The sequence below is a fragment of the Nymphaea colorata genome, chromosome 6, assembly GCF_008831285.2.
Source record: "Nymphaea colorata isolate Beijing-Zhang1983 chromosome 6, ASM883128v2, whole genome shotgun sequence".
Taxonomy (NCBI): domain Eukaryota; kingdom Viridiplantae; phylum Streptophyta; class Magnoliopsida; order Nymphaeales; family Nymphaeaceae; genus Nymphaea; species Nymphaea colorata.
In genome coordinates this window covers 6,424,696-6,446,882 of record NC_045143.1, presented here as the reverse complement: position 1 = coordinate 6,446,882, position 22,187 = coordinate 6,424,696, and the positions used below count along the sequence as shown (strand labels likewise).

Here is a 22,187-nt window from a genome sequence, read left to right as displayed (position 1 = left end):
TAAGAGTGCATTGCATCTGTAAAAGGAAAAATTATCTTTTGTATTTTATGCTACAAATGAATTAGTCCACAAAATTTTAAATAATACGAAGGATGGTCGCATGTCATTAAGTTGAAGCGGATTGAAGTGGGCACGTTCGCTCTTCTTTCTTAAAAGATATTTTTATCAAAAAATACCAAAAAAAATTACAGAAACCAGTAATTCCGTGTTTAAAAAAATGAATATTTCTCAATTGTGTGTTGAAAGAAAAGATGCTTTGGTCACGCGTCATTAAGTTCAAGCGTGATTCCATTGGTCTCATTTGTCTCTTCTACTTTTCTAAGTTTTTAGAGGCAAAAAAAAAAACACAAAAGATGTTCTCAATAAAAACGTGTGAGTGATGATAACTCTGGATGTTTGGCATTTGAAAAAGTGAGCAAATGTTTCATGTTTAAGTGTTCTATGAATTTATTATACATTCGAGATGTATATTGATGAAACACTCACATGGTGTGACTAATATCAAATAGTTACCTTAAATACTTTAAAAATATCTGATAGCAACTTTTCTTTGCTCAAATTCATATGCCATAACTTATGATTGTTCGTGAAAAAATGTTTTATTGAATGAACAACCATTGAAACTCGGATCCTGCATTTGGATGGAGACCTTAGTCCTTAAAAATCTAGTTTTGTGAAAATTTGGTTATCCAGAAATCATGATTTTTAATGAATTCTTAAAAATAGATATTTATGTGGTGGGTGATGCAATTGAAACAGAACAAAAGTTGCATATAATGTAACACTTCAAAATTTTAGTCTTGTATTAAAGATTGTGAGGGATCTTTAAAAGCTTATAAAGAATGTTGTTAAATAGATAGTTGTTCTGATTATTAGTCTTTTTGGGGTTGGAGTCAAAATTGGTAGGGGGCAAGTTGGGATTCCCTAAACCAGGAGCTAGAGCTTAGAAGTGGGTTGAGTTGTTACAGTGGTATCAAAGTCGGTTCAACACTCGAACTTGAAGTGTCTTAAGAAAGTAGATTGTAACACCTCAAAAATTTAGTCTTGTATCAAATATTGTGAGGGATCTTCAATGGGTTATTAAATAGATGGTTGTCTCTATCCCTAACCGTTAATTAAGATCTGCCAAATCAGGGGCTCGAGCTTGAAAGTGGTCGGGTTGTTATACAGAACACTTAAAAAAGCAGACGTCTGATTCAGTTCTACTTTCTTGGTGGATGATCAAAGAAAGCAAAACAGAAGGGAAATGATAATAAATGACATGAATAATTTAAATGATTAATCATTCTCGCACCCAATAGGCTAGAAGACAGTTCTTCAGTCGGTGATTATCACCAAGGTTGGCTCGAGAATCACCCGAGTCGGTTCGGATCGCTAAAAAACCTGGCCATGAGTTAAGGTTGGCCCTACTCGCCCTTGACTCGACTCGACTCATCCTAACTCATCTGATCGAAGTCAACGAGTCAACTCGTTGATCCGATGACCTGAACATCTACCGATCCAACTTCGAGTTACAAGCTTGCTAACTATGCATCAAAGTGCTTCCAGCTTTAACCTGAAGCAGTTTTAGTTTAAAAGAGACGGCACTTTTCAAGGCAAAGTCAGGGGACGAACGCCATTGTTGTTCTTCTACAAGGTGACGAAATACGTGTTCGATCGTTGCTTCTCCTTTTATATGTTTCTTTCTCATTTAAAAGAGTGAAGATGTTGAGAATGAACTCATTTCACACTGATGAGCGAGAAGGAACAATTATCTTTGGGGAACATGTGAATATATTCTATGCTACAAATGAATTAGGTCACCATTTATAAAAATAGAGAAAATTTTTAGACAATTCAAAGGTTATGATCACATGCCATTAACTTGAAGTGGGCACGTTCACTCTTCTTTCTTAAAAGTTATTTTGATCAAAAAATTCAAAAAAAAAATTATAGAAACTGTTTTAAAAACTGAATATTTCTCAATTGTGTGCTGAAAGAAACGATGCTTCGGTCACGTGTCATTAAGTTAAAGCATGATTCCATTGGTCTTAGTTGTCTCTTCCAGTTTTTTAAGTTTTTAACGAAAAAAAAAAAAGAAACACAAAAAAACTTCTCATTAAAAAAACTTGAGTTATGAGAGTTGTTGGGTATTAGGAACCCCGACTGCACGCTTCGTGTTTAAGACTGTGCACCATGCACAGTGTCTTTTGTAGTGTTTTTATTTTTTTTATTTTGATTTTTGTCTTTACAAAAATGTTTTTTTTGTGTAAACAAAGAGTATTTTAGTCATTAACCATGCATAACTGATCATTTCATTTGTAGGACTATAATTTGTCTATCCTTTATTGTTTTAGAGGGTTTTATCAAAAACACTGGTTCTAGTCAAAAAGCTAAAACCTGATTTGGATATTATCATCTAAATAAACAAACCAGGTTTTCACAGAAACCTAGTTTTAGTGGAGTTAAAAGGAGTGACATCCAAACACCCCTAAGTGTTTTGTGGTAAATTTCTCTCTCTTAGATTTGCTCAAAATTGTATTCCATGAAAAATGTTTTATCCAATGAACAACAATTGAAAGATGACACCTCAAAAATTTAGTCCTGTGAAAATTTGGTTATTTGGAAATCAAGTTAAAACCAGATGTTTGTGTTTTAAAACAAAACCAAAGTTATGAAACACTTAAAAAGAGCAGACGTGTGATCATAGTTGGCAAACTCGCCGGGCTGGCTCAGGAAGCACCCAAGTCAGCTCAGGTCATTAAAAAGTTCCAGTCACGAGTCAAGGTTGGCTCGACTCGCCCTCGGCCCGATTCAACTGCAATGATTTATTTACATTATAGTTATTTTAAAACTTGACGAGTAAACTCACCGACCCGAAGGCTTGGACATCTACCGATTGAAGTCCGAGTCACGGGTTTGCCAACTATGCATGCGCTTCGCTTTTACTTGATTGGTGGATGATCAAAGAAAGGAAAACAGAAGGAAAATGATATGAGACCTGAATAATTCAGAGGATTAATCATTCTCTCACCCAACCGAAACCGACTAGAAGACAGAAATCCAGTCGGCGACACTCACCAAAGTACTTTCAGTTTAAACCTAAAGCAGCAGTTTTAGTTTAAAGGCAGGGAGAGTTGAGTCAGTGCTTTCGAAGGCAAAGTGAGATGGCGACGCCATTGTAGTTCTTCTGCAAGGCGTCAAACGATTGTTGGATCGTCTGCTTCTTTTTTATCTGTTTCTTTCTCTTTTAAAAAAGTGAAGGTGTTGGGGATGAACTCATTTCACGCCTTGACCACACTTGATGATGTCGAGAGAAGAAGCAACGAAACGAGTGCTGGGCGACATCGAAATTGGGTGGATCTTTTATACTGGCGATTCTCTCTCTTGATCTTTATATATGTATATATATAAGATATGAATGGTTTTCTTCGGGTTTTTTTTGGCAAACCTGAAAATCTCTGGAAAATCTAAGAAAGAAATTTGGCAATTTTTTAGAAATAAAAAAAAACTAAAAGTTAAGAAAAAGTAAAATAAATGAAAAACGAACAAGAAAACAAAAAAATAACTTCATATAATGGTATCTTAGTAAAGATAGAGTTTTGAACTTTAAAGTAAAAACAACATACAAAATAATGTGAAAATGTGAAATAAATGTAAAAATTCATTTGACGTTTCTTCATAAAGGTTAAAAAGATGTTTTTTTCCTTTTTATTGAGAAAGCGTGAAAATAACAGTGTGTGTGTATGTGTATATACATATAAAATTTAAATCAGTAGACAATCTCATGATAAAATATTTTTTTTTCCTTCTCAAGCGTGAAAAGAACAGTGTGTGTGTTTGTGTATATACATATAAAATTCAAACCAGTAGACAATTTGATGATAAAATATTTGAAAACCACCGCTAAGAATACTTTAAACTACTATTTGTAATGTAACGATAATTTTTAAATATTCAATCACCAGGCAACATTCGACTGTATGCAATTTCTAATTTTGAGAATCACTTAAAGTGAAACTTTCCTGAAATCGGCTGCAAAATTTTTGCAAAATTAATTTGCTTTTGAACAATTTCGCTCCTACCAAATTGGAAGCAAGAAGACAAGTAGAAAGCCAGAGTCCTGGAATTACCAACAAATGGAAAATGAAAGTCTGCCTAGCAAGAAAATGTGTCAACCTGGTCGGAAAACATTAAATCCTCCGGCAAATGAGTCCGGCCTTGAAGTAACGGGCGATATTTCTCCATCTACATGTAAGAATATGCTGATGCGCCGTTACCAGCATTATTGCAGAAAGATCCGGCGACTGGGAAAGTTGTGTCTCCATGGAGGGACGGAATCGAGAAAGGGATCAGATCGCGTTTATTCTATGCCACTTGCACCAAGAACTTCATGCATTCCTGTATATTGTTGCAGAAATCCACAGCTTATTGCTAGAACACAATGTGACTTCTATAGTTTGCAGTCGAAGGAGAATGAAAATATACCCTCCTTGAGAATAGGACAATTAATATTCAATGCAATAGTGGAAGGCGTATATGTCATGGGCACCACTTGAAGTGCCGGACCTCTTCAATTCACATTAAGAAAATGCTTACAATGACAGATCAATATATTAGCATGTTTAGGATTACTAATTTAGGGTAGAACATGTTCCAATTCTTCTTTGTGAAAATTATTGTTGCTTTCTTAGCAAATTTTAGCATTTAAAGAGCCGGTTAACTTTTTTCATTATTAGAGTAATGCATTTAAGACCTAAATATCATTGACTTAAAGTCATACTTTTTTCTGGCAATTGAAATTGTCACCACGAGGGGTAGTAGCAATGGGTTATACTATAATGATGGTTTATCATAGATTTAGCAATAATTTTTGGGTTTTCCAGTGATGGTTTTAAAATTTTTACTCTGAAGATCTTATGTATATATAAGGACTAGCTTTTCCAAAATGTATACTGATGTATATATAAGTCGTTGGGCACAGACCAATCCCTGCCTACCATCGAGTATCTGTTAGCTAAAAGAGAGATTTTGCATTCACAAGATTGGCCGGATCAAGTGGTGAAAGCCATTCTTTTGTGGATAAAAACCAGAAGCTTCAGTCCTTTTTGATAGGCCTCATGTAGACCAGATTGGACGATCCAGGTCGCACGTAGTTGGAGAGGTGGTGATTTTGGTTGTGCTGTGATTTTGTGGCTAGAGGATGTTAAGATCAAGCATTGGGGAGCCAGAAAATTTTCTGGAGAGGCACTGATTCTCAAGCTTTAGTACTTAAAAGGAGCACTTACATGTATAACAAAATAAAGATTAAAAGGTGTTAATGTAAAAATCAAGCATGGCCTTTATGGTGGAAGAAAATGCTATCAGGCTAGTATTTGGCTGAGCTACAGATGATGGAAATGTTGCTCTTAGAGATTGGTTCCGATTCTAAATGGCAACAACTTAAGTGGCTTCTAGCAATGAGAGGTGGTGTTAGCTCTACTCAAATGAATAGATTTCCCTTGGTTACTTCGTGATCTTTCGAGACTTACTTTCTGTAATCAAAACTTGTCTGTTGATGTAATTTCCCTGCTGATGAAAGCAGAAACAGTATAGGACTATTAAGCCTGTTCCCATGCCTCACTACAAAGATTTTAGGCTTCTTCGACGACCTTTTTCCGCAAGAGTCGATGCTTGAAGAAGCTGAACAACGGGATTCCTTGTTCCGTCAAAGATTGCAGAAGAGCAGCCCACCACCCTGACAGAGAATGTGCTCACATTGGTGATTGCCACCATATGACCTCGAAGCTAGCATCTGTGCGCCACTTCAACTAAGCAAAATTTGATATAGAGGGTGCTTGTCTGAGCATAACTTGCGAATTACATGAAAAGATTTTTGTTTGAATCTATTATGATCATAGGATGTTCATAGATCATATTCTAATCGGATATATATCTTTGCCATATCCAATTTAATGCATACTGACATAAATGACTTCAAATAAAATAAAGAAAATAGTATATCGGAACTAAATCCAAATTTTAAATTTACGATATGAATCCGACTTTTGTTTTCACATCCTAATTCAAATCCACATAACCAACACTGAACATAAGAATCAACTTTCAAAATGTTTAGGTACTATACATAGAACAATTTTTTTCAGAACAAATTTGAATCCAAACCTCAACCTGATCGGATATTAATTGAACATATAATGGTCAGAGCACTGCACTGTATTAGCTCCGACGTCGCTTGATAGAGACGCAGAAATGGTACCCAGAAAAAAAACACACACACACGGGAAAGCCGCACGGTTTACCATCCTAGGGACGACCCCCAACAGTTAGAACGAGGACATTGAGTCAGTATCATGTTTAATTGAGTTCAACTGTAACAAAGAGATGCTCCATCTCAGGAAAACCAGTCTCGGAACAGGTTTCTTCGCCATTAAAGCTTACACCAAGTCTCACTCCTTGGATGGCATCTCCTCTTCTGAACAACACATGCCCATTCCTCCTTCTTTCTCTCTAGTTGCTGTCCAGGTGTAGGCAAAACTTAAAAAGCAGGTCGAACTCATGCTCTTTTGAGAGCAAAGAGCAGCTTTAATGGTAAAAGAGCAGACGTGTGATTCACTTCTACTTCGTTGGTGTATGATTAAAAGAAAGGAAGACAGAGCAGAAATGATCGGTGACGTGAATAATTGAGATGATTAATCATTCTCGCACACAATCGACTAGAAGATGGATCTCTAGTCAGTAGTAGTCACCAAAGTGCTTTCAACCTAAAGCAGTTTTAGTTTAAGTGCGTTGAGAGTTGAGGCAGTACTTTTCAAGGCAAAGTCGGATGACGACGCCATTGTAATTCTTCTACAAGGTGACAAATCCATGTTCGATCGGTTGCTTCTTTACTTCTATGTGTTTCTTAATTTGTCTTTTTAAAAAGTGAGATATTGGGGATGAACTCATCTCTCACTGGGCCGCGTTTGCCGCATTCGGCAAGCTAACGGACACAAATTGGGTGCTCGGCGACGTCGACAATATTGGGTGGGAAAGAGCCTGGACGGCACAAGGGGTTTCCAGAAGGGGAAAGCCCGTTACGTTCTGAAACTCTATGGCTGTTGAGTTTTCTTGTCTGTCATATACTAATACACCTTTACATGTGTCTCTTTTCCGGTGACGGAGATAGAAATAAAAATTTTTGAGCAGGCAGCTAAGCATCATTATAATTTAACCTTCGGGTTTTCAGTGTGATAGATAGAAGTTAGATTCATTGCATTGATTATGCATTGCATATCATGCAGCAATTGCATATCATGTAGCAAGTAGCTGTTACATTTATTTTCACAGTTCTGTAATTTGAAATTTTATTAGTTGTTACATTTGTTATCACAGTTTTGTAATTTGAAATTTTATCTTAGTGACAGTTAGATTTTGAATTGTGCTAGAAAGTTACTGTTTTCTCCTTATCTGTTAGAACGAAGGTGACAAGTGATCCATCTAATCAAGTTTGTCTATCTGGGTGGGTTGTTAAAAGAGAAACAAGGAGAAAAAAGTGTAAAGTAATATGATTCATTATCTTTTTTTCTTTGTTTTTTCTTAACTATCCATCATATTGAATCGAACAAAGAGAGATTTTCTGGCTGAAGGAATCCTTAAAGATACAGATCTAAAAAGTAGAGAACATAAAATAAGTGAAACACTAACAAGAAAACCTAAAAAATAAATTGATATGATAACGTTTTAGTTAATGACAAAAATGAAGATAAATAATTTAACTTAAGTTTTAAATTTTAAAGCAAAAATAAAAAGAAAACACAAAAAATCATTTTAGTTTTTTTCAAAAATAGAAAAAAGAAGACGGGTCTTTCTCATTTTCATTGTTTCTAACATTTTTATCGACTTATTTTTTCAAAAAAAAAAAAGAATAAAAGACAGGTCTTTCTCATTTTCATTGTTTTTAACATTTTTATCTGGGCATCTCAGCAAGTGATGGTGGTTTGTCGGTTGGTTCAGCCTAATGTGTAGCCTAATTACTGCGGCATGTTTGGTTCCCTTATGTGTCTTATACAAACACAATATCTTGCGCAAATCTCGTTGGATGTGTGATCTTCCAAAAAATGATGATGTTAAATATTTTACCTTTTTTCCATCAAATAAAGACGATAAGACTTGATTGTGCAAGTTTATCCAATCGTTTCTACGGTTGCTATCATATCTATTGCTGCTTGATAATATTAGAACTTGTTTCAGAATCTCAACTCCCAACAATCATCAAAGTTTCACCACTTGGTAAAAAATGCTGTTGAGTATGGCAAATTATTCCGATGAAATCGGACAGGAAATATCCCCAAAAGAATAGAAGAATAAAGAATACAACAACAGTCCGATGCTTATCCTGTATATCAGTTAGAACTGAATAAACCACCGCAGGCTCTTAAGAGATGAATCGACCTCAGGTAATCGGACAATCACCTTTTCCCACCGGCGTTCCCGGACCTTATTCCGATGAAAATCTGGCAACACAACTGGGGGATCTCCCTTCCATTTAATAAAAAAGAATAAAGAATAAAAGTAACACAAAATGTACAGCAAAACAATCTACAGAGCCCTTAGGAGATAGCCTCCTCAGACAAAACTCATCAGGAATTTCTATACATTGACTCAAAGAAACGAAAAAACCATCAGAGTTCAAAGACGACAAGGATTGAACCCATCCCTGCAACCACAACTTCCACTTAACATTGTTGGCCCTGATTGAGACTTTCACAGCATTATCACCGATAGCACTAAGCAGAGAAAGCATCAATTCAGATTCCAAGCATCATTCATCCCTCTAACAAACATGCCGTCTTTAATAGCATCAGCACTCCAAAGAAGCCCAACACAACGTCTAACACCTCCCATCCATCTGGAAACCACTTCTGACGTTTATTCTAATCCACGGATGTGAATGAATAACTTCTGCTGGAAGGCCTTTCATCATGCTCTGCTCTGTAATAATGTCCTGTCATTTTCTCATAGCAGGTAATCTTTCAAGGCCTACCACTCAATGGGCCACCCATTTCTTAGGGCCAAATCACGAGAAAGCTCATGCAACCGACAGTAGTATTAAGACTTCACAGTTCACTCTTCTTAACTCCCGCTTTCTAAGCGTTCCCCACAAAAAAGCTACTTAGTGCTTCTTCGCCAATCTTGAATTATAGGCCACTATTTTTTGAGAAAGGATTAGTTTCAAGGCAGGTGAATTATTTAACTAATTTACTTTTCTTTCTTGGTCGCTTAATTTACAATTTCGAACCAATACAGCCACATATTATATTCAATTGATAAAAGAAAAAAGTGAAAATTGTCAGGTTCAAGGTTCAGAATCAAGTCCCACCCTGCGGCCATCTTTCCAAGGCATATGTAAGACTAAACGTTGAAGGCCCGCCCAGCATTTTTCTTCATAAAGAAAAAAGTTAAGTTTGAGTGACTCAGGATAAAGTGAATGAATCATGGACCTTATTTATGTAGTTGGCAACGCCTAACCAAAGGGATAAGAGTATTTGTTCGGCTTTTGGTTAGAAAGGGCAAGAGCCAATACACGTGGGCCATCCACGGCATCGAGACCAGAGTTAAACCAGCTCCATGAGTTACCGACAGCTACGTCAACCTCCCTTTCTCCTTCAGCCAAAGAATCGGACGGGGCCACTTTTAAAGTTGGAATCCAAAGCATAAGATTCCATGACGACCGGACCAACTTTTCTAATCGACTCTTTAGCCACCATAAGTTTCAAATTTTCCTTTCCTTTCTACGTCAAGGTGCACATCTATCCCAAAGAAAAGAACAAAACAATCAAGTTCGCAGAAAATTAAGCTTCCTACGTCTTGAACAAAGCAAAACACCATTAGGCACTACCTGCCACAATTTTTTATTTTTTATTTTAAAAATGGACAAAAACAAATCGAAGAATAATGCACATTATGATATGCTCGGAGACAATAAATCACATCTCCTCTGTTCTTTAAATATTCCTACTTGCCCTAAACAGAGCGAAAGAGGCTTGTCCAATAATAGAGCAAATTGAGTTTATCTAAAGAAAAAAATGGAACAATTAACTGTAGAACCATCCACGCTGAGCTTTACCATCGCACAAGAATAGGATCTTCCACATGAGGACAAATACCAGAAAGGCCCCCAAAAGGAGATGCCGGAAAGCACCAATATGTTGAAGCAACCTTACCTTTTTGAGGAACCGGTGCCTGAAACGAAACTTTACAACAAGCTCCCCCCGTCCCACTGGAACAGCCTGGCTGCGGCAAGGAGCGACATGATAGAAAGGAAAGCCATTTATTGCTTTGATGCTCTCCGGAGTAGACCAGCCTGCGATTGGAGCCCAGGCAAAAAGTGGGTCCCGAGAGGGCGCGAATATGAAATATCGAAGCTTTTATTATTTAACAAGGAAAAACTTGGCAACATCTCCAGCTATGACCAGGCAGCCGTAACCGACCCCCACCACAGCCGTAATGGAAAATTTCCAATTTGACTGACCTGCCACAAAAAATGGTCCGCCCATACAGCTAGCAAGGAGAAAATCGTGACTGCTCTCTCCCCCCCCACCTCTCCCTTCCCTTATTCTATTCACGAGTCATAAATAATGGACAATAATGTTACAACGGCTGGCTTTTATGACTACAAATGAATTGGATTTCTATAGAACTTTGCCTTCTTTCCTTATCTACACCCAACAATCCTTCCTTCTGCTATGATATAAGAAAACATCCACCAAGAGGAGGCAACCGGACGTGCTGCAGCCACCCACCTTTCTGGTGCTTTTCCCTCAGGCCGAGACACGGGTCTTGATCGGCTTCAGTTTCAACCCCAGGCTTTCGGGGGACAGCAGCTCCGGAGATATGCATGATGGGCTCAGGGGGCTCGTCGGGCTGGTAGAGAAATGAGATTGTCGGTACACTCCGTAGCCCATGAAGAAATACTCCAAGGGAATCAGCATCGCGTGGGGTTGCTCCTCCGTCACCATCGACCCACAGGCCTGCACCTGCTCCCAGAAAACAAGATGGAGTTTATGTTCCCGCCCCCATCCATAGTAAAAGCAAAAACATCTTAAAGTTCACAAGAAAACAAAAAACCAAAAAGTATTCAAGGGAAGGTTCTGCTAGACAAAAAATGCCAAAATCAAATTCAGTATTCAAGAAACCAAAAAGTAGATTTATTGTAGACATTTTCCATGCATGTACCAATGTTCATCCATATGCAGAAATTAACATTAAGGTGGAGAAAACTCATACCTCAACAAGCGCTGTATATTTCCTGTCCAATTTGGAGGTCATGTAGAGGGCCTCAGAGTGGAATGGAGAACTATCTCCTACAAATATTAATGTCCGACATTTAAGTTTCTTCAATCCTTCTGCTATGTCACGCCTCCTGCATAAATGGAAAAAAGAACATCAATTATAAACCAAAATTATATGCATTTGCAGATGCCTTTCTATGCCACTCTGCGTGTCTGTGTGCCTAACTGTCTACTCAAATAAATTAAAGACATGCAACAAACAAAATGTGTGAGCATCCACCAGATAATGTCAGCCTACCAACTATGGCCCTAAACATTCAAAAGTAAAGCATCATCCTAGGGGACCAAGACCAGTCGATAAAATGTTTTAACTCAAATAAACCCATAGTTAACATAGCAAATGTACGCTAGATGGAAGTCAAAGTGATAGCTGTTTCTTGCAGTCAATCTCAATATTAGTCAACATTGAATTCAAGTTGGAAAGAGGTGCAGAATGAACTGATCAGATAGGACTAAAAGTATGTCGAACTAATTGGGCCAGTTGCAATTATTGGTCGTAATAACACTGATCCAAAAATTTAACTTAACTCTCCATGAATTTAGCTGGCAATTTAATCCAACCCCCTTACTTCCCCATGTCCAGAACCCAAATTCCAGGCTTTCCAGCTAGGATACACAAAGACCCATCACTTGGAGTATGCTGCTAAAGTGACATATTGAAAACCTTCGCTGGAAATCATATAATATTGCAAAGAAAATGGAAAGCCGCTGATCCAAAACTGTAGTTCGAATTCAAATTTAGGAAAAGACAAGTGTTCAAGGCACAGCCCCATGCAAGGAGATGACACGATGCCTACTTCAGAAAATGAGAAAAGTAATCTTTTCTGAACCTTCAAATCTTCTTTATATATATATATATATATCGTGTACCATGTGTGGGTATTATACGGCGAGGAATTTCTCGGGTATAATACAGCAAAGTTGGACATCTCGGAAAAATCTCGAGAAATTTTAGAAATTTTAAAACATTTAATAAATCCTGAAACTTATAAAAAATAAAAAATCATAAAAATACAAAAAAATGTGTATAATACGCAATTTTTTCACATTTTGTATTTTCTGGCATTGTTTAAAAAAGACACATTCTTTTCACGTTTTATATGGCTGACTGTTTTTTTCACGTATTATACGCATTTTTTTCGAATAAGACGCGTTTTCTGTGACAATCATATATAGATATATATGTATGGATATATATATATATATATATATATATATATATATATAATGTCACGATTATATATATAATTTCACAAATATATGTACGTATAGTGTATGTATATCCAGCCATACCTTGTGTCCACATTTTTTGAAATCTCTAAGTTGTGCCTACCATGCCCACACTTATGTGACTTAAGGCTAGTAGTATGAAGGGCATCCAATATTTCCCAAAAAAAATTACAAACAACCATAAAGTGTAGAAAACAACATACATGTTCACAATCTATAGACATGATAGACATAACATAGGATCACAATACCATGAAATTGTATTGCTTCCATTAACATGTCCACAAGTGGCCATTTGTTAAGAAAAAGATATTCAGAAAAAATCAAACAAAAACCCTTTAAGAAGTTAAATAACCAAATTTTGCAGAAACATTCTCTTAGGCAAAAGAAGTAATGTTTACAAGGACACAGATAAGAGAAGATCAGGATCAGCAAATGCACCATGCTATACTGAAGTAAAACAAGATAAAAATGCTAATAAGCTGCAGCTGTGCATGGACAAATAACCAAATTTTGTAGAAACATTCTCTTAGGCAAAAGAAGTAATGTTTACAAGGACACAGATAAGAGAAGATCAGGATCAGCAAATGCACCATGCTATACTGAGGTAAAACAAGATAAAAATGCTAATAAGCTGCAGCTGTGCATGGGTCCAGCTAATAAGGTTTTGTTGATGCACGAACAATTTCTCATGATAATACACAAACAATTTTTCATTTCATTTTGCAGACTAGTGTTCTTTAATGAACTTTAAACTTTCATAGTAATAAACTGGGTTCATGACATCAGGTTGATAAGGGACTCAATCAAGCTAATAAATGTAGATTTTGGAGTTTCAAACATCTACGTGCACATTACACGTGCAGAGAGAAAAAGAGTGCGTAGTTGGTTGAAAAGATGAAGGATTGTCAATATACCAGTTAATTGCTTCAAGAAATCGTGCAACATTTACGCCCTGCCTCTCATCCAGCAGCTGCAGGAGAAACACGGTAATCAGCAAAATTGCTACTAATTTTCTGTCATCATAACCTTTGAAGTAACTCATCAATTACCCTTCGACATGCCTGCACAATGTCTGACTCAGCAACATTGGGACCGCCACGAACTTCCTGAGATAGAAAAGGGCACACCAGAATTAGCCACCTATCAATTATCAAGAAATATAATATTAGAAACTTGAGAATCAAAATCACCTTGCTGAAATACCTCTGAAGCAAAACCTCCTTGAGCACACCAGACATTCCATAGAAGTACACCAAATTTGAGAAAATCTGCCAAAGCAACATGGACATGAATTTTAATTCAAAACACAAAAATAACAATCTCTGGGTGCTTCTCTAATGGAACAGTGACCTGATTTGACTCACTGTGCTCAAAGATCATTCCATTTCTACCCACCAATCCAACACCCCCCCCCCCAAAAAAAAAAAAAAGAAGACCCCAACCAAACACGAAAAGGAGAAACGAGATTTTTGCATAAAGAACTGTTGCTGCAATTGCTGAATCAAAAATAAAGGAGAAAGACAAAAGGCAGAACAGCGGACCTTGTTAAACAACCAATCTGACCATGTGGGTGCTTTACATAGAGGGGAAACAAGTATTAGACCAAGAACACGCTCCCTGTACTTCATCTGTATAAGCATTAAAAAATCAAACCAAAAGAAAAGTCAAGACAAATAAAGAATAATATATAAAGTATAAACAAGCTTCAACCCACGGCATACATACAGCAAAAAGGGTGAGAATGTAGGCACCAGCTGTAACCCCCATGCATAGAACTGTGCTAAGCCTATTACAAAAGAAGCAACTCATAAGCAAGACTACAACAAAATTTGATATATGAATAACTTAAGAAATGAAAACATAGAGCAAAAAAATTTTAACAGCTACATGCGACCATTTATAGATTTATTTATATTTCAAAAGTAACTCTATTGGAGACTAACTATTTTCTATATACCCGAAAAAATCCAGAACTTCAGCAACTTGATCTGCTAAGTCATCAACAGATGGAATAGGGACATCGGAAGAAATGGCAGCTGCTCCCAACTGAAAAAATTCAAAACATGCAATGAGTATTGAATACAGTATCTCTTGGACCAAAAAAAAAGTGTTTCGATGTTCAGGAAGTAACGAGAAAAAGACTGAAAGCTTCAAATAACTAAAACCAAACCACGAACCTCATGTCCAGGAGGATCAATATGATAGATGCAGAAGTTGTGAAGCAGCAATGAAGCAGCTTCAGGGCAAAAGAACAGTCCTTGGAAACATGACATATCTGTTGAACAAAGCACGAGGAACCATTCATTACAACATAAACCACAAGCAAGAACATTCTACTTTCACAAAATTTGAAACGGCTAATGTCTACAAGCGCTAACTATGAGTTTGCTATTTCTAACTGACCCAATATATTTTATCCTGCATAGCCATGAGAGGATGTCAGAACCTGAATAGCTGAAATGAGAACTTCTCTTCATTACATTTATTGAAAGCGAAAAACACACTTACGATTCAAAGCAACATCCGGGTAGGTGATAATTGCTGGCTTATCAATATCTCCAAATACTGTTACTGAAACGGGGCCGCGGCTTGTCTGCAAAATATGTTCCTGACAAAAGAGTATCCAACTACTCAGTCTTCATATTAAAGGGAGGAAGTAACCTTACACCAAATCAAGGACATGAAGGATAAAGCTCAGAAGCATGTGAAATCAGTACATCACATAAAAGAGATAACTAGTCACCAAAATTTTCAGCGCCAAGAGTGAAGTCATCTTCTATTTCTAATAGTAGGAAACTTTTTAAAGGAAAATGCCAAAAAGAATCTCACAAGCCGATTGCACCTAAAGAGATGACAATATGGCAGAACCATTGAAAGAGATTCAATTCGGATATCATATGTTCAGGCATGTGCAATTTTTTTACCCCAAGAAGGATTATATGTAAATTTACAGCCTCAAAGTTTGCCGACTCAAAAATGAAATATGACGCCAAGGGATTCTCATCCATTTACGAAAGAAAGAAACAATATATGTATAGAAAAATAGCGTCTGAGAAAAGAAAGTTAAAAAGTTGGCTTCTCTAAACTGAAGATTATGATTGAAGAAAAACATCATATTTTTACACCTTGAAGCATAAAAGAGGAAAGCGGAAGCCATATAATCATTTTCTTTTCCTTTTGGTAGACGTGAAACACAGTCTTCCTAACCAGGATTACATCCAAAAACATCTGAACTCATAAAAGGGAAAAAATAAAAAAGAATGAATCTAGAATACCAGCATTTCCTCGCACAGAAAATTTTGAAGAAACGCAGATCTCTGAACAAACCCAAGTTCCTTAAGAAGAGAAAAGAATAAACGCTTCTCCTTTTATTCAACATGGTTTCTATAAATAAAAAATGAAAAATACAACACTTAATTCTGGAATCTGGAGAACCTAATTTGGTAACTTAGGGGTGAAAATTCAAACAAAAACAATAAAAAAATACTGATATGCATTTAAAGGGCTCAGAATTTTTTTTTAAAAAAAAAGATGCCTAATATTCTTAAAATTCTTATGCAATAACAGCAACAGAATCTTAATATCATGATTAAACATCAAAACCTTATCAAACTGCTCGACCACAAAAAATGATATACAGACGGAAATGTCTCCGATGACAGGATCAGAAACCTTAAATTTTAAAACGCTAAACTTGCTCAATAAGCAGTAAACTTTTATCAAAGGTGTAATCCACGAAAGGAATCAACCTTGAAATAATGGCAAAAATTCTTAATCAAACGCCTTTAGAAATGGAAGAGAATATTTCCTTAAAAATATCTAGGCGTTCCGATCTCCAGCTTTCACTGGTACGATCGCAAAGAAAACAAACAAAAACCATATAGACCAAATGATAAAAGATATCATTTGCAACCCAATATATGCATTCTGATTTTCAATCAATTCTGCACCAACAAAAACCAATTCAGCACGAACATAAAACCGTGAAAGAACCAAAGCATATCCAACAGAAGAAACAGGAACACAGCATCTCACCCAAGATTCGGCACCCAAAGCTTCATATCATCAATAATAGTACAATAAAACACAAATTCATGTCTCATGTCACTCCTTCGAAAGCGTTATAAATTTACATAAAGAATTTAAGAATCTTAATCTCGCGCCAAAAGTCACCGAAGAGATTTTTGCAAATTCATGAAACCGAGCGCAAGAATCACGAACTCAAAAAACGAACCCGCAAATACAAATGCCAAAAACTGTCAAAAGCCACAGGTTTTGGCCCATCAAAATAGGGGAGAGGAAACGCTTGTCAGACCCTTCCATCTTCCAAATGCTCCTTTTCAGAAGCGAGGGAGGAAAAAAAAATGAAAAAATGAAAAAGCGAACTACTGAACTTCGCAAAATTCACAAGCAGAAAAAAATAACTCATTCCTCGCCATCCGCCTCAGGAAAACGAACCAAGACACCAACTTCTTCGCGATCAAGCCCAGAAAAAGCACTCAAACCTCTGAAAATCCCTTTAAAAAGCGGGAAATCACGTAAACGAAAAAGATTCAGGAAATGACGTACCTCTCCTCCAAACGGGATCCTCTCCATGTCGATAGAAACAGAGCCGCTGGAGTCTCCCATGGCCGCGGCCTCCGCCTTCCCTTCCTTTCTCCCACCTCCTTTCCTTTCAGTTTTTTTTTTCTCCCTCCTGGCGAAAACTCCGGTTCTCTCACCTCCTTATATACCCGACGGGCCTCCCCGCGCTTAACTCTCGTCTAACCATGGTTAACCCACCGACGCCTCGTCACCGACTGCCGCACCGTCCGTACCTCAGGCCACCGGCGGCAACAGGTTAAGCCGCCCGGAGTTACTAACGTAAATGGATTGACTTTCGTTTGTCATTTTTGCCCCTCGATCTTTTCCGAATCTCAGTCCTGCCCCTCCCCGTTCGTTAATGCCGTTACAGTTAGCGTTAACTACCGGATCTGCGTTTCCTCTCACTCTTTTTTAGCCCACACCTTTAGCAACCCTTTTATTAGAGTTTCTAAACTTTTACAGGCATCCAAATATAATTTTTAAAAAATTTTATATAGGTTAAATTAAAATTTTAAATTTTACGAGTAAAAATTTTATTCTTTTTAATCCCCCTTGCCCCCACCCCTACTCTTATTTTCTCTCTCTAACTGAAATTAAACATTTAAATTTTTTTGTCTTAAAGATCCATGACTGATTTGAGCCCTTGCTACAACTAAACCGTGAATTTGTGCACTGGGATCTCAGATCATGATAAATAGAAAAAAAGTTGTGGATCTAAAGTCCAACACAAGGGTTCAGACCGCATATTCACGAATTTGAGATCCTCAATGATCTAAAAACTTCGCGAATCCTATTTGATTCGAACATTGTGTTACATGATTCATTGAATAGTTGAGGGACATGAAATACATCTAACAAGCAACTTACATGTAAATTTCTCACAAAAAATTTATGTGGGCTTGTGTGGGCAATTGCCCATACGGACCTATTTTCCCTACGCCGACCTTTTTTTATTTCTGAACTGGGGATATTTTAAATGATCTCCATTAAATCATAGGAAAGACATATGATTGAACTCTAATGATCTCGAGTCCAATAAAAAAAGAAAGTTATCTACCAATAATGTCTCACCAACCCTTTTTTTCCTATGTTGGACCAAAATAATTGAACCAAAACCCTGTTGAGAATAGCAACAAGAACTTGTTCAATGTACTTCCTCTACCCTAGATTGAGGCCAATAGCTTTGGTGGGTGCTTAAAAAAATGCAAGTTTAGTTTTGATCTGACACAAGCGTGAATGCTTGTCAAAATTTTATCTTAGATTCCTAGTCGCTGCTAGCATTGACACGTCTCCCTATTAGAAGAACAAGCGAAGTTTTTTAATATGGTGAATCGGTCGATTCAAAAATGTTCACCATGTCGTCGTGTTCTAATTGTCGCTTAGCACAAATCCTCCTGTTACATCCTTTTCTTACCTACCCAGAAAGGATTCCTTGTTTTTCATGTAAGCAAATGTCATGGCATTCTTTAAGGCGTGTTTGAATGGTGGAGGAGAACAGGTTTGGACGAGACTATTTTCCCCGCTTCTATGTGCTTTGAACAGGTTTTAGTTCGAAATTTTAGGACAAACTTGCCCTGTGGAACCCTTCTACGTGCTTGAATTATAGGGAAACTCAAACTCGAATCCTCTTAATTTGGCAGTAGCAAAGGAGGGTGGAGTCAGTAGCGGAGATACATGGGGGTTAGTGTGGGCAGTTAGTGTGGGCAGCTGCCCACAGCAACCCATCAAAAATTTTATTGAATTGATTTAAAATTACATTGTGATGTCGACAAAAAATCCTAGCTCCACCAATAAGTGGAACCAATGTCTGAGGCCGCCATTAAATTCAACTCCGCCTTTCCATGGTAGGAGCTCCCTAGCCAGGGGTGGAAGAAGGGGGGCTGGCAAGGGCCTTGACCCCCCTCAGATTTTAAAAACTTTAAAAATTTATATGTAAACCTAAAAAAAAAATAGTTTAATGTATATATGAATTTTGAAAATTTCTGTTTTGGCTCCTGTTAAAATTTTGAAACTATAAGTTGATCCCTGCAACAAAAAATTCCTAGCTCCACCCTTGTCCCTAGCACTCGTGTCACAGAGGTGTGAGGTCTCGAACTCAATATGCCCTCGAGCATTCAATCCCCTCCGTAGCGAAGGCCCTATGATTCATGCACAAGAACGACACCCATGAAAATGGAAACATAATTATTTCATTCCGCGGCCGCAGTCTAAACTAAAACATTAATCTCATATAACTGAACTGATCAAAAAAGAGCTAAAAATCTCACAGTTGTAGTGATGCAACATTCTGATCTTTGAAATCATGTTCTACTCAGGGAAAGTGCAATTTGGTTTGCATGATAAATCTGAAACCTGCAGATGCAGTTCATGTCAATAACCTAAGCATAGTCTCCTTCTATAGTTGGCTATTAACAGCAACAACCAAAATAACAAGTTCACGATCTTAGTGGCATCCAAACACAAATACCTCTTCTCTTTTCTCCTTGAAGGCAAACCCTGGTTGATCAGGTGGTGGGGGTCCAAGCTTCAGACATTCATTTAATGGCTGATGATAAATGCTGAGATTTTTCCAATACAACTTTTCTCATGTAGGTAGAAATTCTAAGCTTGCGAGATAACAATGAAAAGCATAAAATAAACTCTAAATTGATGAGCATAGATTCATGTCATACATTTATTCAGGCGCCATAAGTTCAAACTGATCATATATATATATATATATATATATATATATAATGTTGGTAGTATAAAATGTAGACCGACATGTTTAATTGAGCCACATGGACTATATGAGGTAACCAGCCATGCATAATTAATGAGCTTCAACAACCAGCCATGTGAACTGTGGACTCTAGAACTTCACAACTTTGAATGGCAAAGTTTATTACTTTCCATGCTGTATAATATTTTGTTAGTATTACTCAATGGTCCCTAAGAAATATGGAACAATGTGGGAATATTCTGATTTTGTCCTTTCTTAGAAAATGCAACACCCTTTTTTCTGGAAAGTTGCTGAGAAGGCAAGTTTGGAGTTAAAAAAGACAGTTCTTCTCATATGAAATTTTGTTTGCCGTGCAGTTTGGATTCGCAAAGCTCCCTTGTCTCATTGATTTTCTTTCAGTCATTCATTTTACAAAAATCAATAGTCAAGATGATTTTTTATGGGTTTCACAGTTATATCTACCAATTTCTCATATATAGAACCAAATGGATGGATTATCTCGTTTTTCTCTTTGATTTTTTTTTTTCAATCATTCATTTTGTAAAGATGAACAGCTAATATGATTTATAACGAGTTTTGCCATTTAAGAGTCATGTACCTACCATTTTCTTTTATATATATATATATATATATATATATATATATATATATATATATATATATATATATATAGAGAGAGAGAGAGAGAAGAGAGAAAATTGAATGGTGATTCTAGCATTTTGGATTCACCCAGCTATTTGTTCAAGGCAATACAATCTATCATGATAAATATGAATATTTTCATCATCTAGTAGTATTAGTTTACACATTTTTTCATTGATTTTCTCTCAACTATTCATATGTTTTAGAATGACAACTTCGGTTAGATAACTTGGTGACTCTAAAAGTTATGGTCATCCTTCACTTTTATACATATATATATATATATATAAAGAGAGAGAGATATATATATTAAGTGTTCCCAAGCCCTCTTTGTTGTTTGAAGTTATTGAGTTTTGCTCAAGATCAAGAGGTCTTTTAAGAGAATCCAACTTGGGACGTCTAAGAGTAATGGTGAACTGGGTGGCCCACATAAAATGTGTTATATTACAAGAATTTATAAGGCAGACTGTGTAATAAAATGTGTTATATTATTATATCCATATGAGGTGAGTCTGGACCTAAACCATGCGGCTAACAGTGTTGCAAATGGCACGTCCTTTCTTGGCGGTCCATGTCTCACCAACCTGTTCCACTTACACGAGAGTGCGAAGCAAATCACTTTTCCACTGCAAGAAACTTCAACGTCTCTCTCTCTCTCTCTCTCTCTCTCTAACAAATATATATATATATATATATATATATGCAGTGCTTATAAATTATTTGATGAATTTACGATGTGTCAAGTTAGTCTCTGAAAAATATGAATAACACCTAATATTTCAATTTGAAAGAACGAATTTGCATGTATCTCGTGCCTTACAAACTATTGAGCAAGATTATTAAAACTGCACATAATTCTTATATTCATTGAACGCATGCATTAGAACCAATGCCAAACGATGTGTCAAGTTACTGCTTTATGAATTTGCCTAAAAAATAGCACAAATTCATTAAACATCGCAATACAGTGTTGTCATGAATCCACCTCATTTGTTATTGTTATGAGATGACTCCGAAAAATATTTTGTTCTTACTAAGTATGCTTCCATGTCCTGCATTCTATAAGACCCAATGTAGGAGACAATTGGTCGGTGGTGGCGGAGGTAGAAATTTTTTTTAAAGGGACACTGATTCACAGGTTTTTATACTTGAAGGGGTACTTACATGTATAATAATATAAATATTAAATGATGATAATATAAAAATAAAAGAAACTTGAGAAGCTGGTGTGGTGTGGGCAACTGTCCACGGCCCTTCGCGACTGCAATTAATATGAATTAAAGGCCAACATAGTCGAGAGATTCTAAACTTGAACCCATTTTATATAAAATGATAGTCATGAGTATAAAACAAGCCCAGATCGGACAATTCACTTTCAGTGAGAGTGCCAGTACTCTATTATTTTATTTGGCAAATGTATATTTGATATGGCCAGCGGGCTCGTAGTTGTTTTCAGATGCCTTAGTCCGGTTTCCCTTTAAAATATTAGTTTATATAAGGTGAGAAGCAAGAATTAATGCTGCCCAGAAAGGATTTTCTACAACAGATGTGAAACTTGTTTGGTGCTTAACATTTATGGCGGTCGAGCGCCTGTAGAGGAAGGAAAACAAAATAAAGTACCATCAGGTTCAGGGGTGTTTGACTTGAGTTAGTTTTGCGCGAAAGATTTGTTGGGAAATGTGTGATAAATGAAA

The 22,187-nt window shown here is 36.7% G+C and overlaps 1 protein-coding gene across 2 annotated transcripts; it reads right to left on the bottom strand.

Moving 5' to 3' along the window:
* Positions 1–10,370: 10,370 nt before the first annotated feature.
* LOC116256227 (protein NDL1-like) lies at positions 10,371–17,271 on the bottom strand. 2 transcript variants are annotated; one of them, XM_031632521.2, is made up of 11 exons: positions 17,115–17,271; positions 15,054–15,153; positions 14,723–14,820; positions 14,503–14,591; positions 14,271–14,331; positions 14,087–14,173; positions 13,736–13,813; positions 13,595–13,651; positions 13,460–13,515; positions 11,248–11,383; positions 10,371–10,997 (listed from the first exon to the last, which is right to left on the bottom strand). In XM_031632521.2, the coding sequence occupies exons 1-11, from the start codon at positions 17,172–17,174 to the stop codon at positions 10,782–10,784; spliced, it is 1,038 nt and encodes a 345-aa protein (XP_031488381.1). In that variant the 5' UTR covers positions 17,175–17,271; the 3' UTR covers positions 10,371–10,781. The 2 variants fall into 2 exon arrangements, with proteins under 2 accessions (XP_031488381.1, XP_031488383.1); XM_031632523.2 differs by having other exon boundaries at positions 13,607–13,651.
* Positions 17,272–22,187: the final 4,916 nt, after the last annotated feature.

What these genes read in the sequence shown, in the direction of transcription:
- LOC116256227 (XM_031632521.2), bottom strand. Translation starts at nt 17,174, where the DNA reads ATGGGAGACTCCAGCGGCTCTGTTTCTATCGACATGGAGAGGATCCCG. An exon ending in GAAGTTCTGGATTTTTTCGG is followed by an intron (nt 14,332 to 14,502) that starts GTATATAGAAAA and finishes CTTTTGTAATAG; the next exon opens with GCTTAGCACAGTTCTATGCA. An exon ending in ACATTCTCACCCTTTTTGCT is followed by an intron (nt 14,174 to 14,270) that starts GTATGTATGCCG and finishes ATGCTTATACAG; the next exon opens with ATGAAGTACAGGGAGCGTGT.